Below are 16374 nucleotides of genomic sequence, written 5' to 3'. Positions count from 1 at the left end.
AAGACTATTAAAACAAAAAGTACTACTTAATGAAATTTGTGCTTTTTAGCATACAAGCAATCACATACCACAACGTCAGAGCAATCGTTGTTATGCTAAGAGATAAAACACAAATGAAATAGCAAAAGTAAACTCACCATTGGTCAGTCTATCAAAAAGAAAAATATCAAAATTCCAATTTCCAACTTTCTCCAGCATACACTGAAAGAAAACAAAAGCTGTCACATTTTTCTCAGTATATGCCTATCTTCCCATAGCCCAGAGCAGTATTTAAGATTTTAGAGACTAATACAAGTCTTAGGATTTCTATATACAAAAAATAATTTTAAAGTAATAATTTCATTTGTCTGATAACTGGAAAACTTTAAAATAGGTGTAGTAAATAAAAAACTGAAATACAAGAAGTGTCTTGACGTATTGGCTTAAGAGTTTCCCTTCATCTTTTAGTCAATTTCTTAAAAGACGTAACATTTAAAACAATTAGGTTAAAACCAGAAACAGTAAGAAAGAATAACCCTATGTTCAGACTTCTGCCACTTTGAGTAGTTAATCTCTGTGTAGTCTTTCACCTCAGCTTCTCTTTCCCTTGTTTATACAGGAGAAATAATACGTAGATGCTTTACTAAATATATAGGCCAAGCTTTTAATTTCTTAAGAAACTGGCTGTTGACTTTCTACCTCACTGAACTAGCACTTCTTCACAGCTGCTTCACACGAACTGTTCTTCCAGCGACATGGATGAACAAAAACAGCAAACAGCACTCGAAGCCTCACCAGAGTCCAGCAGTCACAGCCCTTGCTTCCCCTACCTCTATCAGAAATACCTGCCCAGCATGTTTTGAAACAGACACTCGCCTTCTATTCTCATTAGGCTGGTAGAGCTGTTTCGGGATCCGGTTACTACGTTCTAGCTTTTCTCCACCAGCCACTAAAACTCAGCTACCAGAAGAAACAAGCAGCATTAACAAGATCTTTCTGCTGTTTAAGTGGATGCACTTTTTTTTAAAATCCATCCTCCAGGTTATCAGGTTCTGCCTACACTGCAGCCTGATTATGTGCCATATGGATACATTGCATTATAAGCATACTCCTTTTCTGCGTCAAGGTTACGAACAAGAAGCTTTACATTAAGATGACACAGCCTTTGGGATCTTGAATAACCTGTAAGCTTTGCCTATTCATTCCCCTTCAGCTCTAGCCATCCTCTCTCCCCAATTTGTTAGCTCTTCGTCCAACTAACTGTTCTTCCAGTACTGCCCATCCTCCTAGTATGCTTTACTGCAGGGCAGGTATATTATAGCTATCACACTTTTGTTTTCTAGAAGAATTGCCTACCAATAAAAACATCAGTTTGGCATAATAATAATATTCTGATAAATCTATTCATGCATTTTATTGAATTTTCAGCGGTAGTTAGTCACTCTTCCAGATGCTCAGTAATGAGGTTAGACTAAAAAGGAAATGGCGGGGAACAGTTGTCCAAATTGCTCCATTACATTTCTTAAATACAGTTACATTTTTCTTTCTTTGCCTTTTTTTCTCCAGTTATTAAAGTGCATCCTCCATTCACCAGTTATTAAAAAAACTGCTAGTCACAGACTCTAAAAATCATGCCAGTAAACTTGTGGGAGATGAAGGAGTTTGTTAGAAATCAGGTAATTCTGGCTAGACCTTATTAAGTTATAGGCATATATACACACACACAACACCACACATATTAAAATGCATGCTTAAACTTTGTATTTGGCTGCACTATCTCTTAACATAAGATACAGTCATATACTAGCAGACATTTTTAAAACATACTTAAAAAAAAAAGTCAAGCAACCAACCTTTGCTTGTCCGTTATAATCATCATCTAAAATGTTTGAAGAATTTGGAACAGTGATACCACGGAAAAAACGGGAAGATCTCAGGTATCGCTGGAAACTGAGCAACCTTCTCACATTTCTCGCAGACACAGACACCTCGATTTCAGAATTTGCTACAAAAAAACCCAAGAAAATAAATACTGTCTCTAATAAACCTTTACAAAAAAAAAAAGACTATTCAGGGAAGTTTGGTACAAAGGCACTGCAATTTTTTTTAATCAGTGTATCAAAAGTTTCAGCCACAGAGATTTTTGTTAATAGGAAACACACAGCCATGGCTTAGAAAATAGTTTTCTATGTAAGCATCCTGTGAAGAAAAGCAAATATTTAAATCGTACCTGAAACTTCTCTTTTTAAAGAACTCTGTTATTGAAAGGACAGCAATATTATGGTAATTGTGTAAAAACACACACAGTATTCGAAACAAGTTCTTTTCAGAAAACTGTTCTCACGTATACACATCCAATCTCCCTAGCAAATCACGTAAGATATGTACACCAGCAAGAGCATATCAGTAACTGTGTGTTGGTACAGGACTTACAAGTAGGTTTTGAGCACATACAAGTAACTTTCACGTAGATTTTGAAGTTCGGAAATTCTCTTACCTTTACTGTCAAAGTTTTAAACACACTCATGGGATTTTCATGCTTTTGCAGATAATTATGTTCAGAACCTCTTCTCGGCCAAACAAGTACCACATTTACTGTCATAGCGTATGTAACTCCCTTTTCCACTACAGTGAAAACACTACAGAAAATTGTTTCAGCCTGTTTTCAAAGATTAATCCACATATTTTACTTTACTCTTATTAGGTTAACGGGTTTATTCAAATGACTGATGCTAACTTATGTTCAATTCCACTTGATATGTTTGAAGTGTTTTAGAAACCTGAAGACCAAACTATGCATAATACAGTTTCTTTCCAACGGGCCACGTATTTCAGAATTAAAATACATAAGGCCAAACTTGGCCTCTTCTTTCATTTCAGCAGTACCCCCAACAGCAGTTTTATATAACCAACAGACAGTCAATCTTGACATTCCCTCATTTTGCCTAAAATAACTTATGTTTAAAAATAAAGGGTAAGAAAAAAGAAAAAAGGTATTAAATGTAGCACAGTCTTCTTGCCCTTCCAAGAACAAGGCATATTAGAAATTGGTGAGGTAAGCAGTTATATTTTTTTGCCCTTAAAGTCAGTCTAAAATATTGTACAGGGGAAGTTATGGCCCTATTAACAACCTCAATTAAAAACCTCGGTGATTTCTAGTGAGAGCAGTTCAATTCTATATAAGATAAATCTTTACCCATATAAATTATTCTCCCTGCACAAGTTCCAACGTGCTTTCTGTGCTGTATTAACTCTACTGATATATTAGCTTCTAATCTACACTAATAAAATGCGTCTAAACTAGAACTGACAGTTGCACAAACATACAATACCTAATCAAACACAGCAGCACTTCACATCAATAGTCTGTGCTAACAGGGATTAAATTGACAAAATTAAAATATTCTTTCAGACATGCCTGAAACAATTCATCAAGACACTGAAGTTCCCATCGGTTTCGAAGGTCTAACACAGACAACTTCACATGAAATATCTTTCTTCAAATCATCATACTTAGGGCCAAGGGCACATCCTCTGAAGACACTGGTACGTATATATCCCAGTTACGTAAGCAGGTGTATAAAGGTTGCTTATTAAGCAACCTTTACACATACAGCAGGCAAATAAATAGATTCTGTCATGCTGCATTATTCTACCAATATTTCTAATCACATTTGTTAACATAAGCTTACAGTCTGAGCACTGCCAGCCTGCAGAATAGAGAAGCAAGGAGCAATACAGCTGCTCCTGTTAACAGAGTGTAGGATTCTGGTAAGTTGTTTTTCCCCCTCAACCTTGATCCAGTCCCTTAAAATCCAAATTTCAGAAGAGAAATAATTTGGTTTGAAATAAAATAATATAAAAATGGGTGTATTTAGATCATAAAATTATCTAAAATGTCCACAGAGTCACATACAAAATCTGGGAACTTCACTAAATCTCAGTAAAATTAAATATTTTAAGTAGGAGAAATCAGCACTCTTCTGAAAGTACAGATCGTTTTCTTGATAAGTAGTATTTGACAGATCTATATTTAAGAAAAACCTACTTTTGTTGTCGTGCTACAAATAAGCCTCACTGTCACAGATGCCACCTGCTAATCTTTGGCAGAACAGTATGATGTAGGTAATACAAGTAAAGCAAGCGCTTTTGTTAGCAAAGTGCACAACAGAACACAGAAATGCAATAAATTGGCAGTATAGGCCTGCATTCAACCTCTATTTGTGTTTATAAGTCATTTGGGGGAGTTGCACATTTTCACTTCAGTATTTTTTCTGATGATGTGGGTACAGAGACAAATGAATTACTCAAGTTTTCTGTGAAACTGAGCAGTCATTACTCTTTACTTTGTAAGATGCTATTGAGACATTCACCTTAAAATTATTTTTTAACTCTCTAAATTATCATCAGTTTGTATAGTTCATAAACCACTATGCTTACACATTAATCCTACCTTTCCTCCTCCTTATTTAAAAAAAAAATTAAAGAAGGTAAAGAGAAAAAGAGCACTGCTCCAGCTGATGTAATTCAAACAAACAACAACAAAGCTTACTTCATTCCAGCCTTCCTGGCAGCAACGCTGCTATTACAGAACCACAGAACGCCTGAGGTAGGAAAGAGCCTCTGGAGTTCATCTGGCCAAACTATTCTGCTCAAGCAGGGCCACCTAGACCACACTGCCCAGGACCATGCCCAGGCAGCTTCTGAAGATCTCCAAGGATGGTGACTCCACAACCTCCCTGGGCAAACTGTGCCAGTGCTTGGTCACTCTCACAGTAAAAAAGTGTTTCTTGATGTTCATAGAATAATTCAGGATAGAAAAGACCTTTAAGGTCATTGAGTCCAACCATAAACCTAACACTGCCAAGTCCACCACCACTAAAGCATGTCCCTAAGCACCACATCTACATATCTTTTAAATACTTATGGGGATGGTGACTCAACCACTTCCTGGGCAGCCCGTTCCAGTGCTTGACAACCTGCTTCCAGTTTGTGCCCATTGCCTCTGGTCCTGATGCTGGGCACCACTAGAAAAAGCCTGGCTCCGTCTCCTTTACACCTTCCCTTCAGGTATTTATATACATTGATAAGATCCCCTCTGAGCCTTCTCATCTCTGGCCTGAACAGTCCCAGCTCTCTCAGCCTTTCCTCATCGGCCCCTTAATCATCTTCCTGACCATTTGCTGGGCTGTCCCGCATGTTCCTGTCTCTTGTGCACTGGGGAGCCCAGACCTGGACACAGCACTCAAGGTGTAGCCTTAGTAGTGCTGAGTATCATAGAATAGTTTGGTCTGAAAGGCACCTTTAAAGGTCATCTAGTCCAAGCCCCCTGCAATGAGCAGGTACATCTTCAACTAGATCAGAGCCTTGTCCAACCAGATCTTGCATGTTACCTGGGATGGGGCATCTACCACCTCCCTGGGCAACCTGTGCCAGTGCTTCACCACCATCATTGTGAAAGCAGAGGGGCAGGATCACCTCCCTCCGCCTGCTGGCAATGCTCCTAATGCAGCCCAGGACACCATTAGCCACCTTTGCCACAAGGGCTCATCGCTGGTTCATGTTCAATTTCGTGTCCACCAGAACCTCAGGCGTTCTTCTCAGTGAAGCTGCTTTCCAGCTGACCAGGTCCCTGCCTGTGCTGGTGCCTGGGGGTGTTCCTCCCCAGGGCCAGAGCTTTGCAGTTCCCTTTGAACTACTATTACTTATTTATGTATAAGCCCAAGTTAGGTAATAACAGCTCGACCAACTGTCTTACCATTTAGATCTGCAATGATTAGAGTAACTTCCAAATGAGAAAGATTCAGAGCCCTGCCAGCCCTCTGCAGTTCCAGAACACCTAATTTCAGGGGCCTACACCAACCCAAAAAATAAATTGCTCTCTTTAATAGCTAAGCATTTGCTACGGGACAATTGAGAAAAGGTGAGTCAGATGTGGAGGTTTGACAGGTAATTAATTTAAAAGGGAAGCTGAAAAAGAAAATCGCTAGCTGGGGGGGAGGTGGAAGGGTGTGAGAAGACAGGTTCTTCACCTGCAGGAACACTGATAGTGTATCCATGCTTAGTTTCTTTTTCCTTACAAATAAATTATGAAGGATACAAAAAAATCAATTGTGGTTCTGGCAGACCAGCAAAGACAAGTTCAGGGGAAGGACTGCTAAACTGAATGGTATAGTTGTGCAATGGGATCTCGGTATTTCCCTCCTGGCGCAAGCGGAAAACTTACTCCCTTCATATGCGTGATTAGTAAGAGAATGTCAGCCTACCCTCTTCTATCATGAGTCATGAAATAAGATGTTAATTTCAGAGACCCTACCAAGGCAAGGTTCAATTATCTATTTATAAAGGAAAGAAGAAGGTGAAGAGCGCATTACATTTGCTCAAGAAAAAGCATGCTGCAAAAACATCCCTCCTCCCAGCCCAAATGTCCTTCTTTTCATTTCAAACTTTCAGTGTGCTAAACACCTTTCTAATATCCAATAGCACCCATTTGCTCTTAAGAGATAAGGACAGTTTAAGTACAAATTAGAATGAGACAATAAATAAATGTATATGACATTACAGTCTTGAGAACTGAAATGGAATGAAAGCAAAGTCAGGACGTTGGGCATGTTAAGAAGGAAGCTACAGCATTCAGAAGTGCCTTCGATGCAAGGAACCAGAAGACTGAAACAGTAGACCTTTGTGCCTAGTCAACAGCAGCTCTCCTATGATGTTCTTCCCTCCTTAATTCTTCATGTCCTACTGAAAGTTGGAATACCACCCAAAGTATTTATTAATTCCAAGTTATTTTAATAAAAAATTATTGTATTCTTGTTTCTAAGCATCAAGTGAGATGCTGCTATAATAAAAAATGTCTTTCTCTAAAAGAAAGAAAAAAGGAGCAATTCTGTCTACTAACATCAGTTATTTTGCTAATGTTATGCACATACATCAAGAAAATAATGCAAGTTGTCTTCATTTATATTTCATCTGTATCCCGAGTAATCTCTCTTCCTACACACAACCTTTTAAATGTGTTGTACTTTATGAAAACCTAAAAAAATAATTTTATCCCATTTCAGAGGGATATGAAATATTTATTTTTCTCATGCTGAAAAAAATACAAAATAAGACAAGTGACAATCACTTACAAAATCATAATATACCAATATATTTATTCTCAGAATGTTTGCATCTTTCATATAGTAAGGACAGACAACAAAAGGAAGAACAACAACTTAATTATGGTTTGGTTTAATGTTTTTCTTAACAGAAACCTTAAATCCTAGCAAAATGCTTCAACTTTCTTTTAATGCAAAGATAAAGACTCACAGCCTCTGATGGGGTCCTGGTCAAAATGAGGCTATCCAGCATAAGAACTATACCTCCATTTCTTCCCTGCTGCAGCCCATAAGGTAAAGAGGAAATCTGAGTAAATGACAAAAATCATTGAATTTTGCTATTACCAATAGAAACAGCTTAACTAAGCATCTCTGGTATCACTGCCACTAATAGAAAAAGGGATTTAAAAAAAAAAAAAGTAGTATTTGAGAGGATGGATCTTCCGTACATTTGAACATGAAACCTGAAGTTTGAGATGTATAGGTCCACCAGATGAGGTTTTTTTTTCCCCCTAAAAAAAATAATCAAAGGAAATATTTTCTTTTCATGGAAGTAATCTCTCCCTATTTTTCCATATTAAACCGAACTACACATTTATCATTTTTACGTAGCAGATACTATCAAACCTGACATAATGACATAATATCTGAAAGTTTCCACTCCCTGTAAATATATATGTTTGAAAGCAATATTCAATTTCACACCCCAATTATAACCATGTTTCTAAGGTCTTCCAGGATACAAATCATTTCCTATTCATGAAAAATTTTGAAGTATTATCTAGCATTTCATACCACTAGAGGGACCCATAAGCATTTCTAATTTCACATCTATTCCTATCAAACCATTAAGAATGCACATAACCATTATGTGCATTCTATCAGACCTGTGCACATAAAAAAAATTAAGTCCTGTTATTTAGCTCTTCTTTAAATTGTCCACTCACGATCTGCATTTTAAGGTACTTTTAAGACATTCAGTACTAAAGTGATTTTATTTAGAAGATATAATTTCAACAAGGATTTTAAAGTTGCATATGAAGAGTACTGGTGTCTGAATTACCTTATTAAACTTGCTGGCTTCGTTAGGACCACTCTGAAGCCCATCTTAGCATCAGTTTAAGGCACTATATCCCCTCTTCTACATAAAAGCAAAAATTAAGCCAGACTTTTGTTTTTAATGTATCATATATATGCGTTTATATACACATTCATATTTTTTTTCCCCAAATAATAATGATCACTGGACAATATGTGTGGGTGAAGGATTAGTTAAATCAACATGGCTTTGCAAGTGTCTTCTGAGTGGAATCAGAAGAATTTGTTAAGTTTCAAGAAACTCTTGTAGTACCACAGCTCTAGTAAAAACTCGAGTAGTTTCCAACAGATCCTCCCTCATGGAGGGCAACTACTAGGTGTCACCACCAAAGGTAACGCCTTTCCTGAAGGATCTTACAGAATGAAATACTACCTTAAAGTACAGAGCAACAGAACAGTAGAATAATTTAGGCTGGAAGGGATAGAATATACTTCTGAAAGTCTTTGGTCCAGTCTTCTGCTCAAAGCAGAGCTGATTTGAGAGAAATTACTCAAAGTGCAGGGACTAGACTACTTTAGCATGAATTGTCAATTCTCCAATGGCACTGTAAGCTATTACACAGCAAAAAAAGTGTAAAGAAAACACCGTGAAAATGTATCTAAAGGATTCTACTCACATAATCCTTGAATTTTGTCTCCTCTTAGTATTTCCGAAAGCACCTCAAGAAGGACACAAAAGTAAATTGAACAAATGCCATTCCTGTGCCAGACTGCATAATATTTTGCAAGTATCTTAGGACTAGGAAACAGTGTATACAAGGCATATTCTTTCCCTACCAACTTACTGAATCATAACCGCAGCAATCCTGCAGTTGTATACTTTGTTTTTACCTGAATCCACCCATTGGGCAAAGTAAATCTGTAGCTCACAACAGCATAGTGTGAGCAAACCTCACTGAAGCAAGATATTTAGAGGAATATCATCAGAATACACATCTATTCCTTACAAAAATGGGTTATGCTGTGTTAGTCAAGATATAGATGCTCTTGAAGAACAAGTACACAACACATAATGGTTCAACCCTTTTCCCAAAAGAAGGATAATATATTCCAGACCACTACCAATTTTTTTTCTTGATGTATTCCAAGAAAACACCATTCTTTGGTGTTTTAGAAACCTTCAGTTGTATGGCAGTGGAATGACAGAACCATCAAGTAACACTTTTTGGCTATTTTTCACCCCCAGAAACGAAAGAAGAATTCAAAAGTAACACACAGTGGTTGACAGAAAAAGGATATCCCTTAAGCATCTGTATGACTGTCAATAAAAAAGTCAAACTGCGAGCAAAAATGAAGACAAAAGAATTCTCACATACCAAATTGTCCAGCATTAAAAAAGAAAACCCTTTCAAAATAAGCTACTTGGAGAAGGAACAAATTGGAGAAGTTCAAAGGAAAAGAAAAAAACCAACAACCTAGCATGTGTCTGTGTCTTCTAAGGTCAAACTTACCTCAGCAATAAAACAGAGTGAGCTGTACCAGTACAAGATTCCAGAGCACACATGCTGTTTTACAGAAACTTAAAAAGAAGAAATTTTAGGCAAAATAACTATCTAGTATAGCAAAAGAAAAAATAAATATATGTCCTGTATTTTCAATTGTAAGTTTTTATCCTGAAATCTTCCTTAACCAAACTCACTTCAAGTTTATTTTCACTGTTTTCTTTTGGCCAAACCTGCATTCAGGACATTTTCTGTAACTTCTCTTTGTAACTGCATTATCCACACTAAACCAGAGTCAAAATTTCTCTCACATTGAGCAAAACAATTTATTTGAATTATCTGTATTGTGAGTAATTAGATGACAATTTCAGAATGCATCCTTCACAGAAAGACAGTTTTTAGAGAAATCTCTTGAGTACAAGCTTTTCACTCCTCAGTGCTGGTATTTACACAGGACAACAAGTACTTCATTTAACCTATGACCATACAGAAATCTCCTTGCATCACTTCCTTTTTCGTAAAACTCACCCTTCTTCACAGTAGACTGCTGAACAAGACAGACGATTTATCTTAACCAGATTCAGCTAGGTAATTCCTCTCTTTTTTTGAAAGAAAAAAGGGCATTCAACCTCATCTGGACTATGCTCATTTTACCTCAACCTCTAGACAGTATTGTCAAAAAGCATGATCAGGTGCTGTCACACAAATATTTCTCAACCTGCTTAAGGCGATCAATTTGGATTTGAACTCTTCTCTCTTTGACTTCTGGCCTCTCATCCAAAGGGAAGTCTAAATTCATTGTCCAAGAAACATTTTCTGATGATTTGTGAGCAAAAAGCGTGAAAGTTCAAAACAACATTGCAAACAGTAGATGCTGACATTTTTGCCAGATCTCAAAGTAGCATGTAAAATGTTCTGTGAACTGCAATTTCCAAGTAAATAGTCTGAAAGTTGTATACCAAAGATAAGCGCTGGAATTTTTTCATGTGTTTGCACTCTTAAAAAGAATTAGATTTATTCACCACCTATAAAAGTTGCCTAAACTCTTCCTTTCTTTCTTTTTCCCACTAAAAAGTCTCCACGTACAACTAAGGAGAAAAACCATCTAAGTTTCAGTGAAGTCTTAAGTTTCATCACACTGTTTTCTCTCTTAAGTGAGGCACTGTACTGCATGCAAGCATCACTGGTTCAAAATCAAGTCATTCCTAAATGTTTAGAGAAACATATCGATTAACTCAAAAAAAACTGTCCTGGTTTCAGCTGGGATAGAGTTAATTTTCTTCCTCAAAAAAAAAAAAAAGTAGTAAAATTCATGGGTTGAGGTAGACAGTCAAATAGGACAGAAAAGGAAGGGAATGAGGGGTAAGAGGGAAAAAGTTATAAAAGGCTATACAAAATAAGTGATGTACAACACAATTGCTCACCACTCACTGACTGATGCCCAGCCAGTTCCCAAGCAGCGACCCTCTTTGGCCAACTCCCCCAGTTTATATACTGCACGTGATATCATACGGTATGGAGTATCTCTTTGGTCGGCTGTGTCCCCTCCCAGCTTCCCAGGCACCCCCACCTTCTCGCTGGCAGGCCAGCATGAGAAGCTGGACAGTCCTTGACTGCTTAGCAACAACTGAAAACATCAGTATGTTATCAACATTTTCATCCCAAATCCAAAACACAGCACTATGCCAGCTACTAGAAAGAAAATTAATTCTATCCCATCCAAAACCAGGACAACCCCCTTTATTCTTTCTAAGATATTTTAACTCACAGGCGGGATATGTTCAGTTATCTATAAAACACAAAACAGAGTCACACGTGTTGGCAACATCACCATCTCCCCACAGAAGCATGCTCAGACCAGAGTAGCAGGACAGAATTCTAAAAACCTTTGGACAAGATCTTATCTATTCTGGTGCAGATACAACAGGAAAAGCAAGAAGAAAAATTGTTTCCTCCCCACAAAACCAAAGTATTCGGTTTTTATCCAGTTCTTCCGGACTACATCAAACAACCCTTTCCTAAAAAGGAAGTCTGAAAGCATTAATTTAAGGTGTATCTGCATAAGACACTTCCCAATATTTTTGCTGTTGTCTTAATTAATCCCTTTAGCTTCATTGTTCATTTTGGCTTCACTTCCTCACTATAACATACTATACACATCACTAACACATTTGCTGATTTTTTTTTTCAGGTGAAACAGTGAATAATTGAGGCACGTGACATTCTTTTGCTTGTTCATGCTAGAAAATCCTCACAAACGTAATCAAAGTTTCTTAAGTGTATGTGTGTGTATATACACACACAGACATATGCATATAAAAATCAATAGACATTATTGACAACTTCTCAATAGCAAAACAATACCTAAAATTTTATTGCTGGTTTGCTCTTTCTGAAAAAGGGAGTGTATTTATACTGTCATTTACCAATTTTTCTATCAAAGATTTTGTTTTGCATTAGCTTTTATCAACATATTCTGTCAACACTGCAGACTGAATTGCTATCTATGATGTCGTGAGTAATATAAAAAAAATTTAAAAGTAATCACGCTAACTGTAGGCTATTTGTAAACCAGCAGAGAGCAAGAGGGGTTATAATCACTGCAATGCCTTTTTCAATAATTTCACTGTAAAGCAAACAGTACATGCTGGGTTGTCAGACAGTAAACCGCCAAACTCCCTCCTTGTTACCTGAGGGGTGAAAAGTAGATCCAGTGCTTTATATTCAACTCAATAAGTGTATGCAATTTACTGTGCAACTGTGAAATATGTACATCCACTGAACAAATCCATACCACTACATTTAACACAAAAATTTACTTCTGAAGAAGAAAGTTACATGGCTGCTCTCTCTTCTCCCAAAAGGGCAGCTTTTAGCTGCTAACTTGAGTTTATGCCCATGGTCCCAGACAGACATAATCAGACCACAGTAACAGATAAACTACAGTAACAGAAAAAACTACTAATTGATGTCAACCAATTACCAAGCAACACGAACACCACAATCCTGACTTTCTCGATTCAGCAGGAAGCAGCCTTGTTGAAAGAAAAATTTGTTTCTTGAGCTATTCCTCCTGGCTAGTTCCTGCAATTAGCTATAAGGATGTATATAAAAGGAAAACTACCACCCAATAAACTTTGTTTCATCATCACTCAAATCCTATATTTAATCCTCAGATATGACTCCCATACCACTATCTCTAGCAACAACAACAAAGACATTTTTCCAACAGTCATTTTAAAATTGAATTTCCTAGAAAGAAGTTACCATTGAGAATACTTCTAGCCAGTTTGGAAACATGAATATTCATGTGCCAATTAAAGAACTCTGGGATGAAGACGCAGACACTGAGCTTATAATCCTTAAGAAGAAAGAGAAGTGGTCTTAAGAACTAAATGCTAACAAACTATACATTGGTAACACTAGTGGAAGTTGCAAGTAAAAATAATGTTACGCAACAGAAGTGATTATTTTAAAAAACAACAAAAAAAAGGTAGCTTCCTGGAAATAAAGGAATGCATTTAAAATCCAGTACTCCTCAAACATACCAATAAAATACTGGAAAAAGAGAACTGGTCAACTTCTTCAAAAAACATCATTGACAGAAAAAGAAAACACCAACAAAAGTTACCTAAGCAAAATGAAGCAATAATGCTTCAACACTGTGAAGGATAGCCAGTATATGTCATCTGCAATACAGGTAAGCAACGATCATTGCAAATTATTTAGAATCACAGAAAAAAGTTAGTGGATAGTAGAAGAAAATTACAGTGAAACTCTACAAACACCGTGAAGGAAGCATATCCATGCATTACTGATGTTCAGTATGTAGTTGTGGTGAGGGGAAAAAAAACAGCCAACATTCAGATGGTTTAGTCTGCTTCAGCAGCAGAAGAAAACCTTTTCAGTCCAGTTTTTGCCCCAAGCAAAGACAAGCCATCTGGCTCCTCTCACATGCTGTCTATTGCTCACTAGGGTGAGGATTTTTCAGCCATGTAGCTCTATGTGGCAAAATTCTGCTGGAGTTATCAGAGGAGGGTGGGGAGAATATCTTAAAAATGAAGTCAAATCCAATTCTCACAACTTCACTCTCCCCACAGTCTGCTAGTACAATACTGACAGGCTTTTGCTGAAAAGAATTAAGGAAACACTTGATCAGGACTCCGTTAGGATTGCAGAGAAAAAGAAAACATTCTATCGATTTAAAAAAAAAAATCTGCAAATTAATAGATAATCTAGTAGTATGGCGAGAGATGGGGCTGAATTCCTTATGGACTTTTGAAAGATACTCCACACAGTAGCAGGAGTCTTAAGTCAAAGAGCAACACTGCAACAAGCCACAATCCTCAAGTGCAAAAAAAAAATCTGACTATAATACGGCAACTCTGAAAACTGCCACAGCAGCTGACTCGAGAGGGAAGTTATAAGCCAAAGAATTTTTTGGGCCTCCTAGCAACATTCTTTGCTGTCATCAGACACCACAGTTGATGTTGCTAAAAGTTGGTGCCTGTGCCTGAACAAGTAGGGGCAAGAAGAAAGGGTGTGAAAATCCTTTTCCTGATTAGTCATGATCTACCTGATCCAATCATCAGGATAGAAAGACGCAGCATGATGAGTACCATAGAAAATACAGTTAATCTGACAACAACAATAATAGGCAGAACAGGTAGTTCTTTTAATACTTCCGTTAGTATTTTCCCATATTAACATGAAATGCCACATATATACACACACACACACACACACAAAAAGACATAATTATGCAATTCATAAATCTCATGCTAGTTCTACACAGAATTTTTATTGTACTCAACAGAATTATCAGGACTTGAGACAGAATTCTTATCCTCTATGAAAAAATCAATATAGCATACTCTTCAAACTTTGTTTTCTCACCTATTTTACGATACTAACTTTTGCATGAAACTAATAGTTCAAGAGTTTTAAATTTAAAGTAGTGATCTACTTTTTAAAAATAATAACTTCAGTTAAGATCAGAATATTAATTAGACCAGCTTCTGCCACTCATTTTTTTAAATAAAGTAATTACAACACCCACACTTGTTACTGTGAAATAGTTTTTCTAAATCTCTCCATTGTATTCAGAATACTTGTAATTGTGCTGATACAATGTTGGTATAGATACTTTATGATGCTTAATACATTAATATTATTGGCATAATTTAATTAAGACTTAAATCCCCTGCACTTTGCTGCACGTTGATTTGGTGGTTACTGAAGCTTTTATATTACAACTACTGACATATTTAGTTATAACAATATAGATGTTTATATAAAGCACAGTGAAAAAAGTGAAATTATGCAAAAATATTCACGTTACACTTCTGAGAAAAAAGTGTTTCCTAAAACACATTGTAAAAAAAATTTAATCTGCTGTTTTCTTAATGTTTTAATCTTTATTTAAGATTCGTCTATGTCCAAAAAATTTAAGTCCTAGCTACATGCTTGAGTAAATGTAATGTTAGTTGATTATAATGAGGTCAAGAATATTGACATCTACTGTAATTCTCTTCAAAACATCATCCTGGACCAGGTGCTTCTGCTTTATAAAAGCAGGAAAGTATTCTTCTCAACTGATTGTGTCTGAGAAGTAAGAACTCGGCACACACATCAGTAGCTGTATATAAGATAGTCTTCATTTTCATAGGGATTCAGGTCTAAATTCAACAAGTTTAAACTATATTTTTAACAACAAAAATTAGCAGTGAAGTTTTTCCTCTTCTATTTTTGGTAATAAAGTAGCATGAAAGGTTTTCCTAAGTATAAAAATGGTCTTGCTATATAAGTGGCTAACTTTATTTTTAGAGGCTCAGTTAATTAATGGAAGCCTTTGTTTATTTGTCATTTATCTGCTTTTAAATACTTACAGTGAAAAATACGGAAATCAATGTATGGATGAGAACCTCTTCTCTCTGTTTCAAATCCTGCCCGACTTCTTACTCGCACATCTCCTAGAAACAGGGTCAAGAGTGAAATAAAAGTGTGGAAGAGTGGCAGAGATAAAATGCAAATGAACATAGCCTGGGTGGGGAGGGGATAAAGATTCATTTATTTAATGGATGAGGGTTATTCAAACAATAGACCTACTTCAATGCTTTTTGTTTTAAAGGTGAAATTCAAAACAAAGTTTGAAGACTTGTTAAACATGCAATCGCATGCTTTCTTGTCAAAATTATCTCCTGCCTAAGCATACGTTGCCAGAAGCATGTGATAAGCATACAGATGAAATTAGGAAGCTTACTACACCAGGATGGTAAAATCGCACCTTAATATGACAGGAAACAAGAACATTAAAAGTTGATTTGTTCCTTAGTAGCACATACAAAACAGTAACATTTTATATAGTACAAAAAAATATTTAGCTTCTAGAAATGGTAGCTTTTAGCAAATAAGCTAGTTACAATGTGGTTTTATATCACATAACAGAATATTTTCCCACTAGCATTTACTTACTTGTGCTCAGCTGTTTGAATATTACACAAGAGCCTATTAAAATACCAAAACTCAGTATTAAAATTTTATCAAACTATTTTGCACTGCAATTAGCTTCAACCTGAATCTTTTAGCATGCTACTTGATTTCTACTTATGCACTTTACCAACTGAAAGCTGATCAGTATTCTTTTGTTAGGTATTTGTACGCATTAATGTAAGCAGTTCACCTGGATTAAAAGCTTTCACCTAAAATCCTTTAGCAATTACAAATTTGGGCAAACTTTTGAGGATCAAATG

The 16374-nt window shown here is 36.4% G+C and overlaps 1 protein-coding gene across 2 annotated transcripts in view; it reads right to left on the bottom strand.

Moving 5' to 3' along the window:
• The window catches only part of PDE7A (phosphodiesterase 7A), a gene marked incomplete at both ends in the record, with an annotated part of 78549 nt that overhangs the window by 13470 nt on the left and 48705 nt on the right, over positions 1-16374 (bottom strand). For both annotated transcript variants that reach the window (XM_081996890.1, XM_081996891.1), the window contains 3 exons: positions 138-201; positions 1833-1984; positions 15511-15594. In XM_081996890.1, the coding sequence (XP_081853016.1) occupies positions 138-201; positions 1833-1984; positions 15511-15594 (300 nt within the window). The remainder of the gene's footprint in view (positions 1-137; positions 202-1832; positions 1985-15510; positions 15595-16374) is intronic.

Source organism: Phaethon aethereus (assembly GCF_964289735.1).
Source record: "Phaethon aethereus genome assembly, chromosome: 2".
Lineage (NCBI taxonomy): Eukaryota > Metazoa > Chordata > Aves > Phaethontiformes > Phaethontidae > Phaethon > Phaethon aethereus.
This window is presented reverse-complemented; position numbering and strand designations above follow the sequence as displayed.